Consider the following 19,211-nt stretch of genomic DNA (forward strand, 5'->3'; position numbering starts at 1 on the left):
GAGAAGTGTCCATAGTTCCACACTCACATCTTGACCGTTTTGAGTGCACCATCTGGACACTCATAGTGCACTGCATTTTTCCATACTTCTCAGTGTGAACGCACTTATACACTCAAAATATTAAGTCTAAGTACAGAAGTACGCAATTTGAGACACAGCACTAGTCTTGACGGATTCATCAGCCTCATCGGCCTCAGCAGTCAGCAGCCACAGAGTCATCAGCCATCAGCACCAGCACCAGTGTCTGGACTCCATGGGGGGATTTATCCTGCTGTCACTCAGATGTCCCTCAATCACAAAATATTTCTCTCTGGTGTCCAAGCACCAAAGACTTCTGTTAAATCTTAATCAGCACAAATCATCTGTCAATCTGTACGTTCATATTCTGTATTAAATATTATCTTTACTTCATTCCTCTGTCTCTCCTGATTGAAATATCAGTACAAAGCTATTCACTGTTCAAACTGATGAACTTTTTTTCTGTAAATATACTTTCATTCTTAATTTGATGCCAAAAAAGTTGCAACACGGGCATGTTTACCTCTGTGTTACATCACCGTTTCTTTTAACAACAATCAGTAGGCATTTAGAAACTGAGGACTCTAATTGTTGAAGTTTTGAAAGTGAAATTTCTTTTTTTATTATTCACAAGCGGGCCTCCGAAAACCGTCAATATTTAAAGATTGTCTGTGTGGAAGAATCAGCCAAAAATTTCTTCTGTGAGAGATTAGTTTCTTCAGACAGGAAGCGTCTTGAAGCTGGCACTGCAAACAAAGGCATTTCCAAGTATTATTCCACTTTATTGAACATAATTTTTAAAGATAAAAATGTTCCAGTTTCATTATCAGCATAGTTTTATTGAGTTAATACCAATGTCTGGTTTTTAATTTCATGTGAATATCTGCACTGGTAATATGTTTAATGAAAGAAAATTGATGTGTTTAATAATAATTTCCCTCCTCTGTGTGTTGAAAAGGATTTGTGAATCATTACATTCTGTTTTTACTTATGTTTTACACAGTGTCCCAACGTTTTTTGGACACAGGGTTGTATATATACAATCAGCAGTCAAACGAATTACCACCAGAAAAAGCCCTAGAGGGCTGTCTGAGCCCGGTTCAATATATCACACAAACACAATGACCACAGGGCAAGAGATATCTCCACAGACACAGTCATGGAGCAGAGATGGTATTATGGTCTGCAGGTTAAGGTGTGATTGAGGGGACATGCAGCAGTGTAGCTCCAGGGAATGTCAGTCTGTCGGTTTATCCAACGCTTCGGTCCAGACTGAATTGTCTCAACAACTTTTGGATCGAAAGCTGTCTGGCTCCCTTAATTTCATTCCCTCTTTTCTGTCTCTGAACCAAACGCCCACATGTACACTGATTCCTCTGCAAACACACTGGTGCTGCTCACTCGTTTCTTTTGCTTGATCACAATCCCTTGCACATGCAGAGTATTTGGATTCAGTTTGTTGGACTTCAGTGTTCATCCCTTACACACACACACACACACACACACACACACACACACACACACAGTTGTCTTGTTCATTACATGCGTCGCTCTCTGCCAGAGCAGTCACTGCTGCACGTTCGGGAGCCATGATGGAACAGAGTAGAGCTTTTGACCTTTTCACATGCAAATCAGCACAGCAGCTTGTGAAGAAAACAGGAGTTGATCTGAGCCACTTCAGAGCCCTATTAATAAGCCAGTGGTGTCAAGGAACATGCACATGTCCCATCATGGTTTCCCTCTCGTGACCTTTTTCACCACCCCCTCTCTAGAGAGTCCTGGATCCTCATATCTAAATACTGAATGTGTCAGATGAAGATGGAGGACTACCTAAATAAATAGATTAAATGCATCCATTCCTGTACGTTTCCAGAGCTCCCTTCAGTCTCGTTTTTATAAACAGCTTTGCCTTCTGAGAAGATTTGAGAAGCACTGAGATGATTGTCTTTACGCACCCCTGAAAGAAAATGTGTTATCTGCCAGATAAAATCCTCTAATTGTCACTGTAGCGGTGATAATGTTCCTGTCATTTTCTTTCCACGCAGCGTGAACGAGTAGATTTACTGATTTGTCACCGCTATATCAGAGCAGGTGTGTGTGTGTGTTTGTGTGTGTGTGAGGGGGAGAGAGAGAGAGAGAGAGAGAGAGAGCAGAGTTTTGGTGCCCCCCTGTGTTAACGGTAGGAAAATATAGTTTAGTCATCACTACTGAGGCTCACTGGAGGAGACTCTCACGCTGCAGATGCACGTTGGCTGAGTGACACATCCAGATACAAAAACCTGAGAGACAGTAATTCAGATGTTCACAGCAGAAATGATTCATTCTTTAAAATGTGACTTCAGCTGAGTGGATGACACATGACAATGTAAGCTACAGAATAAAGTCAGGCAAAGATGCTCTGGTTCACTTTGTGTAGGACTGTACAGATCTCTGACAATACATAGCAGATATAAATGAATGAATGAATGCATCAATGGCTCATAACTAAAATTATTGATCCTTGCATGTCAGGAATAGGTATTGCTTTCAAATATACCTTTAGCTGTCTCACTTCTAGCGTAAAACACCCATTTACATGCCTTGCTGCTTGACTTTAGACAAAGTTACTGCCAATTTTAAAAGTATAACGGACATGTTTGTGATCTGTCTCTGCAGAATCTGTAACAGAAACACATGTACAGTCTATATATCTATATCTATATTTCCATGTTCCATTCCATGTCCATGGCTTTTTTTTTTAAATACCAGGTTGTTATTCATTCTGAACACATGAACATAACAGTATGACTCACCGATAACCACCACAAAATAACCACATAACCACAGTCTATATAATGCACTGGAGAACCATTACGCTGCGTAGATGTTATAAAATACCAAATAATATATATTAAAAATATGATGTGGACATTATAAATGTAGCTAATGGCAACAGAGGGCTATATATATTACACACGATATTATGTGATTTAAGGAGGATATAAGGAGTGCCATTTCAAATTAAATTAGAAATTAGACAAAAGTGACACTATAGCTAAAATGCTGTAACAAAAAAATAAAAGTGTGTGACATCACTGGAGTCACTATTTCCTGCAGAAATTGCTTTTATGTAACACTCCAGGAGGTTGTGTTTGTGAGTTTATAGAGGCTTTTTTTATTTTTACTGGCTTATAACCTGGGGATACATTTCCTTTTATATGAATAGTGGCCTTCTGAACTTTATTATAAACTTACAGTAGTTTTCTTTTGTGTCAGACAGGCTGTATTTTGAGGTCTTTTATGGATATGCCTCTTGAAAATGTCTGATATTTAATAAACTGAGCGTGGCAGCGTTTTTAAATGACTATCTTGTGTTCTGGAGTTGTCGTGCAGCAGGGATGTGGTATGTGTGTGCAGCACAGACTGTGTGTGGAGCCTCAGCAGTGCATCTTCTCACCGACTGCAGCCACAGAGCAGCGGTGGCAGCGCGCCTGCGCAGTGCATCCAGGGGCTCGGCGGCGTTCGGTGCTGAAGTGGGGCGGATGGCAGAAAAACAGCAGCGATGGACATTACACCGCAGGATTCCCATTTACGATGTCGCTAAATAAGCATCGGGACATCGCGCTTTCACACCCATCATCCTAGGACACTGACAGCCCAACACAAAGGGGTAAGATGCTGGTTATTCTCCGCTAATGCTCCACACGGGCAGGCTAGCTGACGTTAGCACGGCGCTAGCTGCTGCTGCTCAGCTGCCACCTCCTCCTCTCGCTGCGAGAGATAGCGGATCTCAGGCTGTCGGCTAAAGCTAGCAAGGAGAAAGTGGGTGGTGTTTGATTTGTGGACATTTTTTCGGTGCGACAGTCAGAGCCGTGCAGCCCTCTGCGTGATCGCGTTATCCCTCCGCGGTGTCAGCCGGGAGGGGAGCTCCTCTCTCCGCCGGCTGCTCGGACCTGCAGCGGCTGGGCTCAGATGGGTCGGACAGCTGCAGGAGAAACCATGCAAAACACCCAGCCCAGCAGCTAGCCAGCAGAGCTAGTGCACAGAGGCAGAGAGCAGGGTCCGATGAGCTTGCCTACTTCTTATCTGAAGATATGCACGGGCCTGCAGGCAGATGCAACAGATCCACTGATGCGACAGCTCACTCCATGCATCCACCATAAACTCTCTGCTTCACTTTTAAGTTCATTTTAGCGCAGCTTTGACTTGATTTCCTCCCTCTGCTGCCATGCACTCATGTCGTGCACAGTTGAGGGAGCACCCACACTGCAGAGTCCCATGGGTGTGTTGAGTCAGAGGAGGGTGACCCTGATAAAGGCCACAAACGTGTTGATATGATAATAAAGTTGTTCCTTATAGTGTCAGTGCTGCTGTCGTTTTGACCTCATGAGTCAGAGGAGCTCAGGTTGTGTTGACACTAAATCCTGAGAGACTTCCTGATTCATCTCATTCAGCTTTTACTCTGCAGCCAGAGAGGTTTCACACAACACCAGCTGTCTTGTGTGTGCTTTCAGGGTGGAGATATTTTATCTGAAGATGCATACTACAAACACTGAGATTCCGCGGTGTGTCTTTACAGAGGCAGAGTTGAGATAATTGTGATGTGATGTGGACTCGCAGCTGCATTTTCATTTGTTATAATCATTAATAGCATGATTTAATCTGTCATTAGTCAGAGACTAACTGTTTCTGGTTCAGTCTAAGGCTGCAAATAACTTTCATTATCAGTTGATCAGCTGGTTATTGTCTAAGATTCTTTGATCTATGGTTTAGCCAGTGGTCCCCAACTGGTGGGTCGCGGTCCAAAAGTGGATCGTGGCTCCTCTCTAAATGGACTGCAAGTGACTTACGCACGTGTCAAGTTTGTGAAAAGCACACTTTATTTTGAAGTGCAGTGAATTTCTGTCACAGAGCTTTTATTTCCAAGTGCCGTTTCCTGCTGTACAGCAGAGTATGGATACCCGACCCGAGCCCAACACGACCGGTCGAGCCAGGTTCGTATATCAAATCAGAAATTTTGCTCAGGGCGGTTCGGGTTCGGCCCTCTTGTTGTGCTATGGCCTATTCAAATGCTGGAATTTTTTATTTACGTGACAACGCCTGAATGCAACACTGGCTCCGCTTCAATTGGCTGTGTGTAACAGCAGCCTTCTGATGGTCATTTACACACCGTCCATGTGTGATCACGGTAAACAGACAAGCTGTAACCATGACAACAATAACTATGTCTGGTAACAAACTGCGTCGGGCTCGGGTCGGGTTCGGACTTAAAATTAAGGAAGTCTGTCGGGGTCTGGCTGGGCTAGGTTACAACTGTCTTGGACTCGGGTCGGGTTCGGTCAGGAAAATGCAGCCCGAGCTGCGTTCTACCGTAGCGTGAGCGACTAATGGACGGCTATGTGACTACGAGACCACAACCTAGCGCGACGATATGTTCAAATGCAAGTGTGACACTGAATATATGAAACTGTGTGGAGCGTGAACTAATGACTAAGGCGAGATATGGAACTCATGGCTAGACCAGTTGGGACATCGGTCAATAGTGAAAAAGTGACGTCTAAAAATGTCATGTCTTGTGTGACCAGCGGTCCAGACCTCAAATATTTCAGTTTACACAATACAAAGCAGAGAATAGCAGCAGCTATGCACAATTGTGAAGCTATAAGAATGGATTTTTTTGGCATTTTTGCTTGAGAAATTACCTCAACACTTAATTGATAGTCCAGATAGTTTCTGATCATTTTTCTTCCAATTTACTAATCACTTAATAGACTAATTAGACTATTTATGACTATATATTATCGTCTTTTATTAAGGAAGCATGTTACTGTAGTGACTCTGTGGCCATCTTCCTCCCGGGAACAGGCGGTTGAAACTCTCACAAGTCTGACACAAAAGCCTTATCTTTGCACACAGCTATGCAAATTCATTCTTCATAGACTTTTATTAAACAAGGGAAACTTTTGTTTTCAAACTTATTGATGCTTTTCTCTCGCTGAGGGAATGGTGTTAAAGTGGAACAGTGTTGAGACGGCATGCTGTGTCATATGGGACGGATGGTGGCTTCATGTGAATCCTCAGTTTTGATTCATGCTACAAAGTGACAATGAGCTGTGTTCAGGCAAAACTACTATTACTAACAATGTTTAATGTACTTTGTATAGCACATCATTTTAAATGTCACACAGTTGTGTAATGACTAATGTAGAGATGGTCTGTTGTCTCTTCCGTTGTTGCAGCAGACTGGTGATAGTTCCCAACATAAAGAGTCTCCAGTGTTGAGGTCGACACATGAGCATTTCTTAACTACTTTAATAAGGAAGTGAGTTGTTTAAACAGTGATTCCTGTATGAAAACATGCAGCATGATGCAGGAGGTTCTGTCGCCTTCAGGCTCTCAGTCGGATCCTGTCAGGGACCAAATCCAGCAAATGGCATCTGACTGTGATGGAGTGTTGGGTTGTGGCACAGATGAGGGGCTTGGTCCTTTTCATTATGAGTGTTTAAACAAAACGATGATGGCATCGTTGATCATTTCCAGATTTGGGTTACTATCTCCACCAACAGGTCATGTTTTTGGTTTGGTTTGTTTAGCAGCAGGATTACGGAAAAACAGCTAGCTTGATTTTCACGAAACTTGGTTCAAGGGTGTAGCGTGGGCCATGGAAGAACCCATTAAATTCAGGAGTAGATTCCAATCACTGGAGAGATACACAAATTGCTTTTCACCTGCGTTAGCATTGCAAGATAGGGCATTTGGTCTTGGCGGAGGTCTGCGCTGTCCGAGTGCCCTTCTAGCTTTGTCTTGTTTTGACCACATCCCTTAGCTTTTCATGGAGATGTATTGGTATCAAGCGTATTTTGGGCCATAAGTAACAAGAAATGGCAGTATGTTAGTGCCATAGATATGTTTGAGGTAGTTTAGAAACAGTTTAGGGCTGCAACAACTGTTTCCATATTGAAAATATAATAAAAATTAGATATCAGCGTTTTTAACGTGTTGCATTATTGTTGTTTGAATATTGCTCTCAGAACCTGAGCCACACAACACTGCAGGTGTGTTTACTCATGTGCGCACAGGCATCTGGTTTAGAGACAATGGCGAAGCAAATGAAGTTGTTTGACTGTGGGTTGTGAAGTTTGACTAACCCATCAACATCACAAACAAACGTGCACATTGATTCAAAGACCCAAATGAATAGATAAGGTTTCATGAATATTATAATTAGATGAAATACACCTTCAAAGAAATTTGTTTAGTAACTTAAATAAAACTTTTAAACATTTTTATGTGACATTTTCATCATTAAACACACATATAACTGCAAATGGCAACCATATTTTCAGTGTCAGAATCAAAAGTTGATGCCTGGTGGCCAACTTGGCAACCACTTTTAAAAGTTAGTGTTGAGCCCTGATACATTTAGTTTATAAAATGTCAGAAAGTAGGAAAAATAACATTTTTTTGGTTCTCCAGAGCACATGGAAATGTCTATGATGCAAATAATAACTTACCAAAACACAAAGATGTTCAATTTTCAATTACATAAAACAGAAGAGCACTAAATACTCACATTTTGACAAGCAGGAAACAGTGGAGACATAACTTATTATGAACAGCTGACCTCAATTGCCAAAGAGACATTTTTTTGTTGATCCACTGCTTGAGTAATCAGCAGTGTGGCCAATACATAATTGCCCACCAGAGAACACTGACAAGTTTATTTTTAAGCTTTTTCAGTCACGAGTCTGTTCTCTGAACAAATTTAAGGGATTCTCATCAAAAGTGCTGATGTCAACAAATGAGTGTCAGCTGATAGAGCCGACATTTAATTATATGTGTGCAGTGATACACTATGCAGTGCATTGAAAACCCAGTTTTTCCACACCAGTGTCACCAAAGATAAGTTACTGCACCTTTATTTCACTCACTGGATGAAATGATTCTGTTGTGTTTTTAACTGTTTTGTCCCTTGTGTTCCTCCAGATGCTGTACTGTCACCGCTCCCTGCACTCTCAAGTCCATAAATGACCCTTTCACCGAGACCCAAGGAAGCCTAGGAGGCGACGGCGAGTGAAACAAAAAGAGGAGCGAGTGAAATAAGGAGAGGAAGTAGTCACATTTCACCTCAGCTCTCGTGTCCCTTACTGTGCCAGTCGGTCAGGGATGGTGAGACCAGTAACGTCCCTTCCCTGTGGTGAAAAGAAGCTCCTCTCCAGCAAGCCAAACAGCCGCTCCATTAGCCAAACAGACGCCCAGACAGTCCACAAGTCAGTCACTCCGTCAACCAGCCTGCTATCATCCAGCAACCTATTACCTCACGCCATGACTGCTCTGTCTGACCTGTTTTTAGGAACTCACTAATTCATGGTAAGTTTGACCTTTGTCTGGTATGATTGGGATGCTTTATTGTTATTAATAGAAACGGAATAGTGTCTCCAAGTTTCTTTTGAGAGTCATTTGAGAGGGAAATAATAATCAGCCACTGAAATATTAAATCTTTCAGATCAAGATAAAGAAAAAAGTTTGAATGAGAGTCAGTCTTTGCTTATAAAATGTCTCCAACATGCAGATAAACCATCAAAGTAAAAAATTAATATCCTAATTTCAGTGTGACCAGTTTGGGATCAAGGTTTCTGCAGAACAAACGACATTCCTGTTAGCTTTTAGGCCCCTCACATAACCCAATTTATCAGATCCTGTAGGTGATAATCGGGCCCCTCAAATTGCCCTTGCATCAAAAGGTGACTATTTTTACAACTCTGCCTCTCACTGGTGTCACGCGTATTTAAAGTTGAGAGCTTTTGATCCTAAAAATGTGTGTAACAAAAAAGAAAGCATGAGTAAATGTGGTTCAGATTGCAGAGCTTCTTAGCTTTACCAGAGTGAGCTATAAGCTAATTTAGGGAGTGGTGACAGCCAGATGGGTAACTCCAGTGAAGAGAGGCAAAGGAGGAAGTGTGTCTTTTCATTTTGTCATGTACTATCAAGAATTTTCACAACAAATAGAACAATAAATACATTGTAATCAGTGTGCAAGGTTTCTGTGCGTAACAATTTTTTTTCAGATGACGGCTTTAAAAAAATGCATCCAAAAAAATAGACTCATTGTGCAAAGGCCTTAATGTGACACCTTATCATATATGTACAGCCTGCTGCGGCCATGCTCAGCCGTTTATAGTGATCAAGTTGATATGGTATGTTGCTTGAAAACCAGGTAAGTTGGCCAAAAACCGTTGTGACGTACTAAAAGTGGTCATTATCTAGCTATTAGTTTAGCTATGATTTAGATACTCAGGCCGGTAGCCTCTAGTGTCAGAGCCAAAGGTTTCTACTCACCAAAAAAAGAAAAGAAAATGAAGACCAACCAGGTTCTTTATGTTCTTCGACAGGGAGAGAGTCTTTGCAGACTGTCACTTCTCGTCTGTGTGAGGAAACTTACAGACAAATACAGTGTTGTACTGGTGAAGCATGAGACGAGGCGGGATCGGGTAGAAAAGCAGCAAAGCAATATTAAAACTTCCACAAAAAGCAGCATGATCCATCAGGTTGCAAAGATATTAAATAAACCTTTGCATTACTCATCGATCAGGAGTTCTGCTCAGTCACAGTATGAATGACTGTCCACAAGTGGGTGACTATGAATGAATATTCCACTCATATCAGCAATTAGTGACTCGCAGAGTGTTGTCAGATTGGGTTGTTTTGCATCCAGTTTGGCTACTTTTTATTTAATCGGGCTGGTGAAGGTAGTTTTGGACAGGTTGGGATAATTTGGACTTCCTCTTGTACCAATTAGACAGTGTCTCAGTTGATAAGATGTGGGCAAAGTGAGGCTGGTCATCTAAATACTTCACAATGACAGATCTTGTAGCTCTGTTTTTCGTCATCTTGTTTTGTTGCCTCTCATCTGGGTGTATTTGTATTTCCACTCTGGATTTGCATGTGCTGTCAATGTGGTCTCCTTCTCCGGGTTTAGAACAAAGCCATACCCTCACCGTCGTTTGCATCCAGCGGCATGTTTTTCCACGGATGCTGCCTGGTCGCTGAATAACTGATGGCCACTCTACCGGTCAGGCGACAAAATTTGCATATCAGGCAGGTCGTCTCAGCCTTACCTGCCATGTACTGCATCAGCGCTGTCGTAAATTTCATGTGTGTGTGTGTGTGTGTGCAGAGTAGAAGGAACGAGAAAGAGGGCTCCTCTGTTGGTACTGGAGCGCGCTTGTTTTTATTTGGATTTTCAAGTGTTTAATGAGGAGTTTAATTTAAACCATGACTTTGCAGGTAAGAGTTCTGTTTCATTAATTGCACGAGACAACAAGGCTGCAATTAATTAGTGCATTTTTCACACTGCACCCCTCGGTGAAATTAAGCTAAAATGCCCCAAATTGTGAAGTGGAGTGTGTGTTCAGTTTATCTCCTCTATCTGAAGAAGAATTTGTGATGACGTCCTCTTTTTGATGTCTGTTGTGTTTCTTTGTGTAGATTTTAGCTGTTGGACTTACTGCAAGAGAGCTGTCATAGTTAGAGTGGGATAAGGGTTTTCCCGGCCTATTTAGCTCATAAATATCTAGCCAAGTATTATTATCTTCTGCCTCAGCATTACCAGACTATACTGTATTTTATTATTGAGTTCTTAGAAAGTGGTACTTTTAGTTTGAGTAGCCTAAAGGGTTGAAAAGCACCATGTTTGCCTCTCAGGGCTGTTGTGTGATGTGAAAGTGGCTCTTTACTCTCCGTCTACCTGCAAGGCCGAAGGCACTTTCACCTTCAAAGCTTCTCTAAAGGCCAGGGGAAACCCTGGGCGATGATCGGCACTGGACTGTCCACAGAGGACAGAGTGGCACTGCGTACAGTAGTTGTTAGATGCACACTTTTGTTACCTGAGGCTGAACGGTAAAATCATGTCTAAATGTAGCTGCAGTGGCAGAGAAATAGCTCATGGAGGTCGTGCTAAAGTTGTGGTTGCATGGTCCGTACCTAAGTTTTAGTCCTGAAGAACAAAAGTGACCCTCTTTTCAGACCTGTGCACTCACTAACATGATAGATTAGGAGTGTCAAACTCGTTTTAGTTCATGGGCCACATACGGCCCAGTTTGATCTCAGATGGGCCGGACCGAAAAAACCATCACACAATAACCCATAAGCACCATCAGCTCCAATATTTTCCCTTTTTTGTGTGAAGAATTACAAGTACATTCTGTAGACGTTCATCCTTTTACAAAACAGATGAACAGCCTGAGATGTCCTCAGAAAAATATGTCCAATTTCAACAGTATGTCTCCGTTTTTAGACATTCAGTCAGTCTACTTCTCACTGTCATTACCTGTGCATTTATCCACACATTTCCTGATACAGATTCTTTTGAACTGAAGCTGCTGAATGACAATAGATTGCACAATGCTCAGTATCTTTAAAAATGATAATAGAGTGCTGAAGTCACGCCCCTTCCAGTAGAGCTCATGGGACCTTAGATCGGAAAAAATATGAATGGCAGTGAATGAAGAGAGCAATATTATCTTTTGGTCCCGTTTGAGTTGTGACATGAAATCCAAATATGTCGTTAATGAATTTAAAGCATAAATTTTAAGGTCAAGAAAGTCATACTTTGTGGTAAAACTGTTGAGATATAAGCTTTTTAATTAGAAAGACTCAAGACTACACAGGAGGAGGTCGCGTATGTGACGTCATAGCTTTCGCTCGCTTCCTGCAGCTTGGCCTCCCCGCTGAAATTCCACTGTTTTATGATTAATCGATTTATGATTGAAGATGTCTGTGTGTTTTGTGCCAGGCTGCAGTCACTCCAAGCTGCAGGAAGCGAGCGAAAGCTATGACGTCACATACGCGACCGCCTCCTGTGTAGTCTTTCTAATTACGTTTTTTTTTTCAAAAGCTTATATCTCAACAGTTTTACCACAAAGTATGACTTTCTTGACCTTAAAATGTATGTTTTAAATTCATTAACAACGTATTTAGATTTCATGTCACAACTCAAACGTGAACAAAAGATAATATTGTTCTCCCCATTCACTGCCATTCATATTTTTTCTGATCTAAGGTCCCATGAGCTCTACCGGAAGGGGCGTGACTTGGGCACTCTATAGTAAGTATTCATCTTTATATCAGAGAACTGTATCCTGGTCGGGATTGGAAAGCCTCTAAAGCAGATTTTTACATGAAGTAGTGATAGAACCATTTGCAGGAACTCTTCATCAAACTCATACACTTTCCATAATGGCCAAAAATGACCCAAACTTAAATTCTGTTGTAATCTCAATCTCAAGTGAATTGTTTGGAAAACTGATCATCGTTTCACATATTTTTCAAGCAAAATGTCAAATATTTTCTGGTGACATGACAGTAAATTAGTGCTGTACCCAAATTGGAATTATGTCAGATGAATCAGATTTGACTGTTCAGTACAATATTTTACTATTGTCCTTTTTTCCATATCGAGTTTGAGAGTGTAACAGTGCACGTAAACAAGCCAAAGTTAGCCCTCCAAGGTGCTAACTACGCTAACAACAGATCGGAAAGTTGCAACATTATTTGTCGACACTAGATATCAAACAAAAGCTAAAGACTGTGTTGTATGAAGTTGCTGTGAACTATAAATTCACCACTTTGAAGCACAAGGCAGAAGATAACATTATCTCAGAGCCTGACCGGGCAAAGCTTCCGTCTCAATCAAACTCACCCTCGGTTTGGGTCCTCAGCCGCCTGTATCAGAGAGGAGCATGAGAGCAGCTAAATTTGGGGACCGGAACATCCCCAGAAGCATGTTGCACACTGACGAAAACAAAAAATGACTGCTCGACTTGAAACCTATTACTTAACTAAGGGGTCTCCGACCAGTGATTCAAATCTTGGACTTTCAAGAGGTAGCCCTACAGTTAAAATGGGTCTCTTGGACACTCATGGTCTCCAGATGATGTATCGTAAGGACTTTAGTGATCTCTAACTTTAAGTCTGGGGCCATCACAAGTGTTTCTGAGTGCACTGTCCCGTAATGTAAAGTGGTGCAAACATTTATGCTCTGCTCAGGATGATCACCAGAGTTATAAGAGTCAGCATGTCAGCGTTATCGCTGAGAGGATGCTGACTGTAGCGTTTAGCGCAAAGCATTGCTCTGTAGTTCAGCTGACTGAAGTTTTACCACACACTGTACATTTCCATTACATGTTTCATACATTACACAGTACATTACAGGAACAGAAACATCAAAGCATCAGCAGAAACCACGATTGATACTGTGTGTCTGCATTGGAGCGATGCATCAGACGAACAGCAGTACATACTGTATAAAAGAAGCACCTCATTATTTAGTTAGTGTGGTGTGCCCAGGCTTAAATCCTTAAAGCGACAGGTTGATATAAGTGTATAAGTGTGTGCATGAATTTGTGTTTATTTATTGGCATGTGTCCGTCTGGGTGCGCGATGTGTAGAGCCTGCTCGTCTGTGTCTGTGCCCGTTGAAATGTATGTGTAGTGTCTGTCAAAGCCAAGTGAAAGACTTGGCTTAGTGCCAGGAACCCTCATACCGTACAAGGAAGGGAATCCTCTCTGTCCTGCATGAGTGCTCTCTCTCACTCGCTGGCTTCATCTCTCTTCACACACTCACACACAGTATCTTTTATCCCCCCCTTTAATAAGACATATTGCCAGTGAGCCAGAAGTAAAACATGGATACCAAATTTGAAAACACACTCTCCGTTATAACGTTATTCATTTGAAGGGTGTTTAACAGTGTTTTTATTCTGTGTGTTTATACGTTGTGAAGCCCCGGAGTGTGAGTGGAGTGGAGATGAGAAAAAGGCAGGCGGCGCACATCGAGGCCCCACCCCAGGCCCCTGGACAGCCCCGACCCAACACCTGCTGCCTCTGCTGGTGTGGCTGCTGCAAGTGTCTCTGGTAAGAACATATTAACCTACACAATAATATAAATTCTGTGTCTGAAGAATCTGATAGTTTTTATTCTGTTAATCTGTGATGTTATGCTGATGTGTTCCCCAGAAACAGACATTATATTGACACAGCGCTGATGAGCAGGGAAGTATGGGAGCCAGTAAAGCTTTCTACAAACAAACTTGCATTTTAACAGTTTTCCGAGTTGAACAACTGATCTTTTGCCAAGTCCTGCCCCTCAAAAGCAGACTGGCCAATCATAGCGTAGCATTGGCCAATTCCCAAAAGGGTTCATAGACTGGATTTTAGCTGGTTTTGTGGATTTTGAGCTGCACGTTGTGCATGGGGCACACGTTTTGATGAAACTTTTCCTGATTAGGATTCCCTCAATGTTCATTGTTCAGTTTTTTGTTTTTTTTACCAGGAGCCAAATTATCCGCAGAGATCTTTTTCCCTCCAAAACAAACAGACCAGGTAATTAAAACTGGTAAAAACACTGAATAAAGCAGTTTCACTTTGCAAATTAGTGTCTCCTGCGCTGCTTTGCATGTCAGAGATGGGCCGCTATCTTTGCAACTTCTTTGCAACTTTGCAATTCAGGATGTTCTGGGGAATACTGGGAGCTGAATTATCCACAGAGGTCTATTCCTCTCCAAAACAAACAGACCCGATGATTTCAACTGGTAAAAACACTGAATAAAGCAACTTCACATTACCAATCAGTGTGTTTTTTTTTTGACGCTGCTCGTCACAGATGGGCTTCTAACTATGGTGGCTGACGCAAAAATGCAAAAACAGTGGCAGTAAACATGGTGATCTCTATAGACGAGGACCTGCTCCCTATGTAGATACAAACAGCTTATTCTATGGTGATGAAAACACGATCATTTTTATTTTCAGGTGATTATTACACTCAAGAAAACATACTCCATTTCTGCCAATATGTCCTCCGAAATCCTACACACTGATCCTTTAATTCCTCCTTCACCAGAGAGAAAAGAATACAGACTTGCACAAACACTCACTGCACCTCATCGCCCCTGAGCAAGGCACCAGAACCAGTAACTGCTGTGCAGCTCCTACCGCTGCTTCACTGTGGCTGCACTCTTGCAGGGAGAGAGGAGTGAATGAAACATTGTTTTCAGGCAGTGAATGGTGAATGTGCTGCTTCTTTCACACCACTTCATCTGAAGTGGTGGCAGCTTGTGGACTGGGCCCGTAGTGAGTGCTCTGTGACTCCGCTCTGTGTTTCTCAATCAAATAGTGCTGTCAGATCTCCAGAATGAGCCTGGAAATTTGTCCTCAGCTGCCTATATGTTTATTTATTTTAGCGTTAAGGCTGGCAGGGAGACTTTGCCTTTTTCAGTGCAGGTTTGTGTGAATATATTTATCACTGAACGCTCTCTGTGTCACAATTTTTTTACTATCATGCCAGGTCAAGTGGTAGAGATCTGTGTGAGTCACTCTCATCTGCATTTAGTTTTTTTATTCCTTCTTTCTCTCTCCTTTCTCTACTTTCTACACCCTCCTCACCCACCCGCACACAAGGCCCTTATCTAGTTGGGGTGCCTTCTATTTCCATCCACACATCACATGCAAAACAGCTGTGAAGAACAGCCTGTATATTTAGCTGTATTGTGAGGGTGCCCGGGGGCTGTGGCTAGCTGCGCCCATTACTGCCGCACAATGGGGACTTTGACAAGAGACAGCAAGAGGAAGGAAAGATCCTCCATGGTGGGACAAAAATAGATGGCTCAGTGTGTGTTGCATTGTGGACTCAGCGAGTGTGACTGAGCTACGACAGACAGAGAGGCTACCATGTGTGTGTGTTTCAAGTGTTTACATAAAGGTTTAACTGTAGCTTTATTGTTATACGGACTTTGAACACGCGTCGTCTGAAGCGCCCGCTGACGCTTCGCTGTGCGATTGATCACTGAAAGAGATCAACTGAGAGGCGCTGCACCTGCAGCTGCTTTCATTTTTGGTTTATCTGTCCATCAGTCTGGATCTATCAGTTAAATGTTTGGGTTAAAAAATGTCAGGAATTTTAAGAAGTGACTGTCACAATTTCCTAAACCCCGAGGCGACGCTTGCAAATTCTAACAGTCCTGATTACTGTGACATGTGACAGATGAAGTCAATAAATGCTCAGAAGTGAGAAGCTGTGACTAGATTTTTGTGCATTTGATGGAAAAATGACTTGAACAATTGATTATTAATATGGTTTCTGACTAATTTTCACCCCGTCAAATAAGCGATTAATCAACAAGTGGTTTCAGCACTAGAATAAAGAGATTCTAGCACATGGGACTGTGGATCAAAACCTTTATTCCTTATTACGTATTTCTGACTTGAGACCTCCGTGACAGGCTGTGGTGAACAATGTCAAAGGGTACTCAAACACTTTAGTATCGCACTTTTGCGAAGATGTGTGACTTGCGAGTGACCGATTTTAAAGACAGTGGTCAAAATTGAAGCTGCAGGCAGATAAATCCTCACTTTAAACTCAGTTTTAAAGCCTTTACACACTGAGATTGTTTTGTTTTGTGCGATTAATTCACACGTCAGTACATTTTTATCGAACTGTTGTGTTTGTCATGAGTACTTTCACACAGAACGTGAATATTATGTGGCAAGAAATGTAATGTTTTTGTCGGAAAAGGCCGATTTTCTGAGCTTATGCACACTGATAATATCGGCACGTCATTGGTATTGGCTGATATTGGTTTTATAATGAACTATCAGAATCAATGATGAGAGCATGCATGCATAATATGATGTTAATTCCACTACAGAAGAGACTTCATGATCACTAAAATTAGGCAGGGAAAATAGTGGATATATCGATATCGGTATCAGTTATCGGTAAAATGAGTTGTTGTATATCGGCATATTGGATACCGGCAAAAAATCCAATATCGTGCGTACCTCCAAAATAACAACACAGATTCTCCATCGTCTGAATTCAACCTTGACAAAGGCCGCACACACCAGATCCACTCATTCCTCTTTTGCCTTTCACAATACACACTGTGTAACTGTTCACCAGAGGTAACTCAAATCCACTCAGAGCATTTCTCTAAAAGGAAACTCAATAAAGTATCTTCCAGTAGTTTAGGCTATACAGCAACTTGCAGTACAGACTGCCAGATGCTGCTCTGGGGGAATAGGATCCAGGTAGTCCTCGCAAATTTGCATTGCTGCTGGCAAATCTATTTGCATCAAAACCTTTTATTGGGCAACTGTTGCAACCTTGCATCACTGCTAGTGTAAATATTTGAAGGCAAGTATTTTGCATTTTCATGTCCTTTATTCATTACGCCCCCAGTGTGTGAAGTGGTTAGCATTGTTGCCTGAGGCTGAGACCTTAGGGTGGGGGAGCCCTTCTGTGCGGAGTTTGCATGTTCTCCCCGTGTCAGTGTAGGTTTTCTCCAGGTACTCCAGCTTCCTCCCACAGTCCAAAGACATGCAGGTTAATTGGTGACTCTAAATTGTCCGTAGGTGTGAATGTGAGTGTGAATGGTTGTCTGTCTCTATGTGTCAGCCCTGTGATAGTCAGTTCGACCTGTCCAGGGTGTACCCTGCCTCTTGCCCAGTGTCAGCTGGGATAGAAACCAGCACCCTTCTACACTCTGCATCGCACAGTGCAAATTTAGCTCAGTGGTTGAAAGGTTCAGGCGGCATAAAATGCTGGAACCCTGGAATATTTAAAGTGTTTATTAACCCAAAGTGGCTCCGCTGGCTGACAGTCACTGATGCATGCTGTCGGTGTAGATATAATTAATTGAAACTCCTGGATGCTATTTATTTGCTCATTCGACCCCGTGGTTCACCTGCTAACAATGCTGTGCATTATAAAGTGATTCCAGGGTTTTAACAGAGTGCATTTGGGGTATTTTGACAGCCGGTGTGGAACAACAGACGAAATCGATCAGTCCTGATACTGATGTTGTTGATTGGATCTGGACGTCTGTAGTGAGAGGAGAAATTATGTTGTTTATAGTGAAGAGATTTTTCTTGGATTGTACCAAAAGTGGAAAAATGCTAAGATAAATAATCACTTTGTATCCTAATGATAACTCAAACTCATCAATTTAAACAGGCAGAAACATGCCAGAAAGTTAGGCATAATCATTTCTTGTCTCCAATCCAGGAATGAAGACAGGATGGAGCGGAGTGAGCGACAGACCTGCACCAAGATGGACAGTATTGAAGCTACAGAAGAACAGTAAGTCTAGCTGTCATCCCTCCAGCCTGTCACGTTTGTGTAATCACTATTGTGTCAGTCTCACACACACACACACACACACACACACACACACACACTTCTTCATTGCCTTTGTTTCATGTCTAACTGTAGACACCCCAGTCTAGAGGAAGCGCTGTCGTGGGCACGGAGCTTTGAGTTGATGCTGCGCTCGCTGGAAGGCCGGGAGATCTTCCGGGAGTTCCTGCGCTCGGAGTACAGCGAGGACAACCTGCTTTTCTGGTTGGCCTGTGAAGAGCTGAAGAAGGAGACGAATCCGTCGGTGGTGGAGGAGAAGTCCAGGATCATATACGAAGACTATGTGTCCATATTATCACCCAAAGAGGTACGCTTGTATTTGTGTTCATTTGGCAGAAATGAGCCACCACAGAACAGAGCAAAGAAAATTCTTATTTGCTGTGAGATTGCTTGTGAAATCAAAGTTCAAACCTGTTTTTCTTCTAGAACAGAATGACCTGCAAACTGCAAACATTAACCTGTGCTTTATGTTTAGTGTTTAGTTTTTTAAGTTGTTTTAAATGTGAGTGAAGCGTTTGCTTGCTGTTTTTGCGTGGCTGAGCACCACGCATTTTTCTGTTCAGTGTGCCTTGTATTTGTTTAGGAGTGCCCTAAACGCCACAAGATAAAAAAACCCCTTCAACTTAGAGCTGAAAGTGCACAACGTCATTGGCATTTTTTCCCAATGTCCAGTCAGATGAATTGAGCAGTAGGCCTTTTGTGGTGGCATAGAGATTTTAAGGTACAGATCAGTGAGTTTACTGAAGGGATGTGCCATATCATCTCGTTCACGATAATACGGTTTAATTTTTTGATATCATATGAAAAATTCATGTTGTGATACTTGTGATATTTCAACTTGTTGACACGTGACGTCATACTGTTACCCACGGCAACAACAAGCGAGGCTGAAAGCAAAATTATTACAGACTCTACGGTGGTTCCAAAAAGAGGAGCAGCTTCAGTAGTGTGGAATAAACTGTGGCGTCCTGAATGTTTTATGAACAGCCCCGGACTTCTCAGACTCTTTAAGTGACTTACCG

At 42.1% G+C, this 19,211-nt stretch overlaps 1 protein-coding gene across 1 annotated transcript in view; it reads left to right on the top strand.

The window, feature by feature from the left end:
• The first annotated feature begins 3,500 nt into the window (after positions 1 to 3,500).
• rgs17 (regulator of G protein signaling 17) overlaps positions 3,501 to 19,211 on the top strand; it is a 28,104-nt gene continuing 12,393 nt past the window's right edge. The window contains exons 1-5 of the mRNA XM_050071535.1: positions 3,501 to 3,667; positions 7,984 to 8,367; positions 13,780 to 13,910; positions 18,058 to 18,132; positions 18,265 to 18,496. Of these exons, the coding sequence (XP_049927492.1) occupies positions 8,365 to 8,367; positions 13,780 to 13,910; positions 18,058 to 18,132; positions 18,265 to 18,496 (441 nt within the window). The 5' untranslated portion in view covers positions 3,501 to 3,667; positions 7,984 to 8,364. The remainder of the gene's footprint in view (positions 3,668 to 7,983; positions 8,368 to 13,779; positions 13,911 to 18,057; positions 18,133 to 18,264; positions 18,497 to 19,211) is intronic.

This window comes from Epinephelus moara, chromosome 19 (genome assembly GCF_006386435.1).
Source record: "Epinephelus moara isolate mb chromosome 19, YSFRI_EMoa_1.0, whole genome shotgun sequence".
Lineage (NCBI taxonomy): Eukaryota > Metazoa > Chordata > Actinopteri > Perciformes > Serranidae > Epinephelus > Epinephelus moara.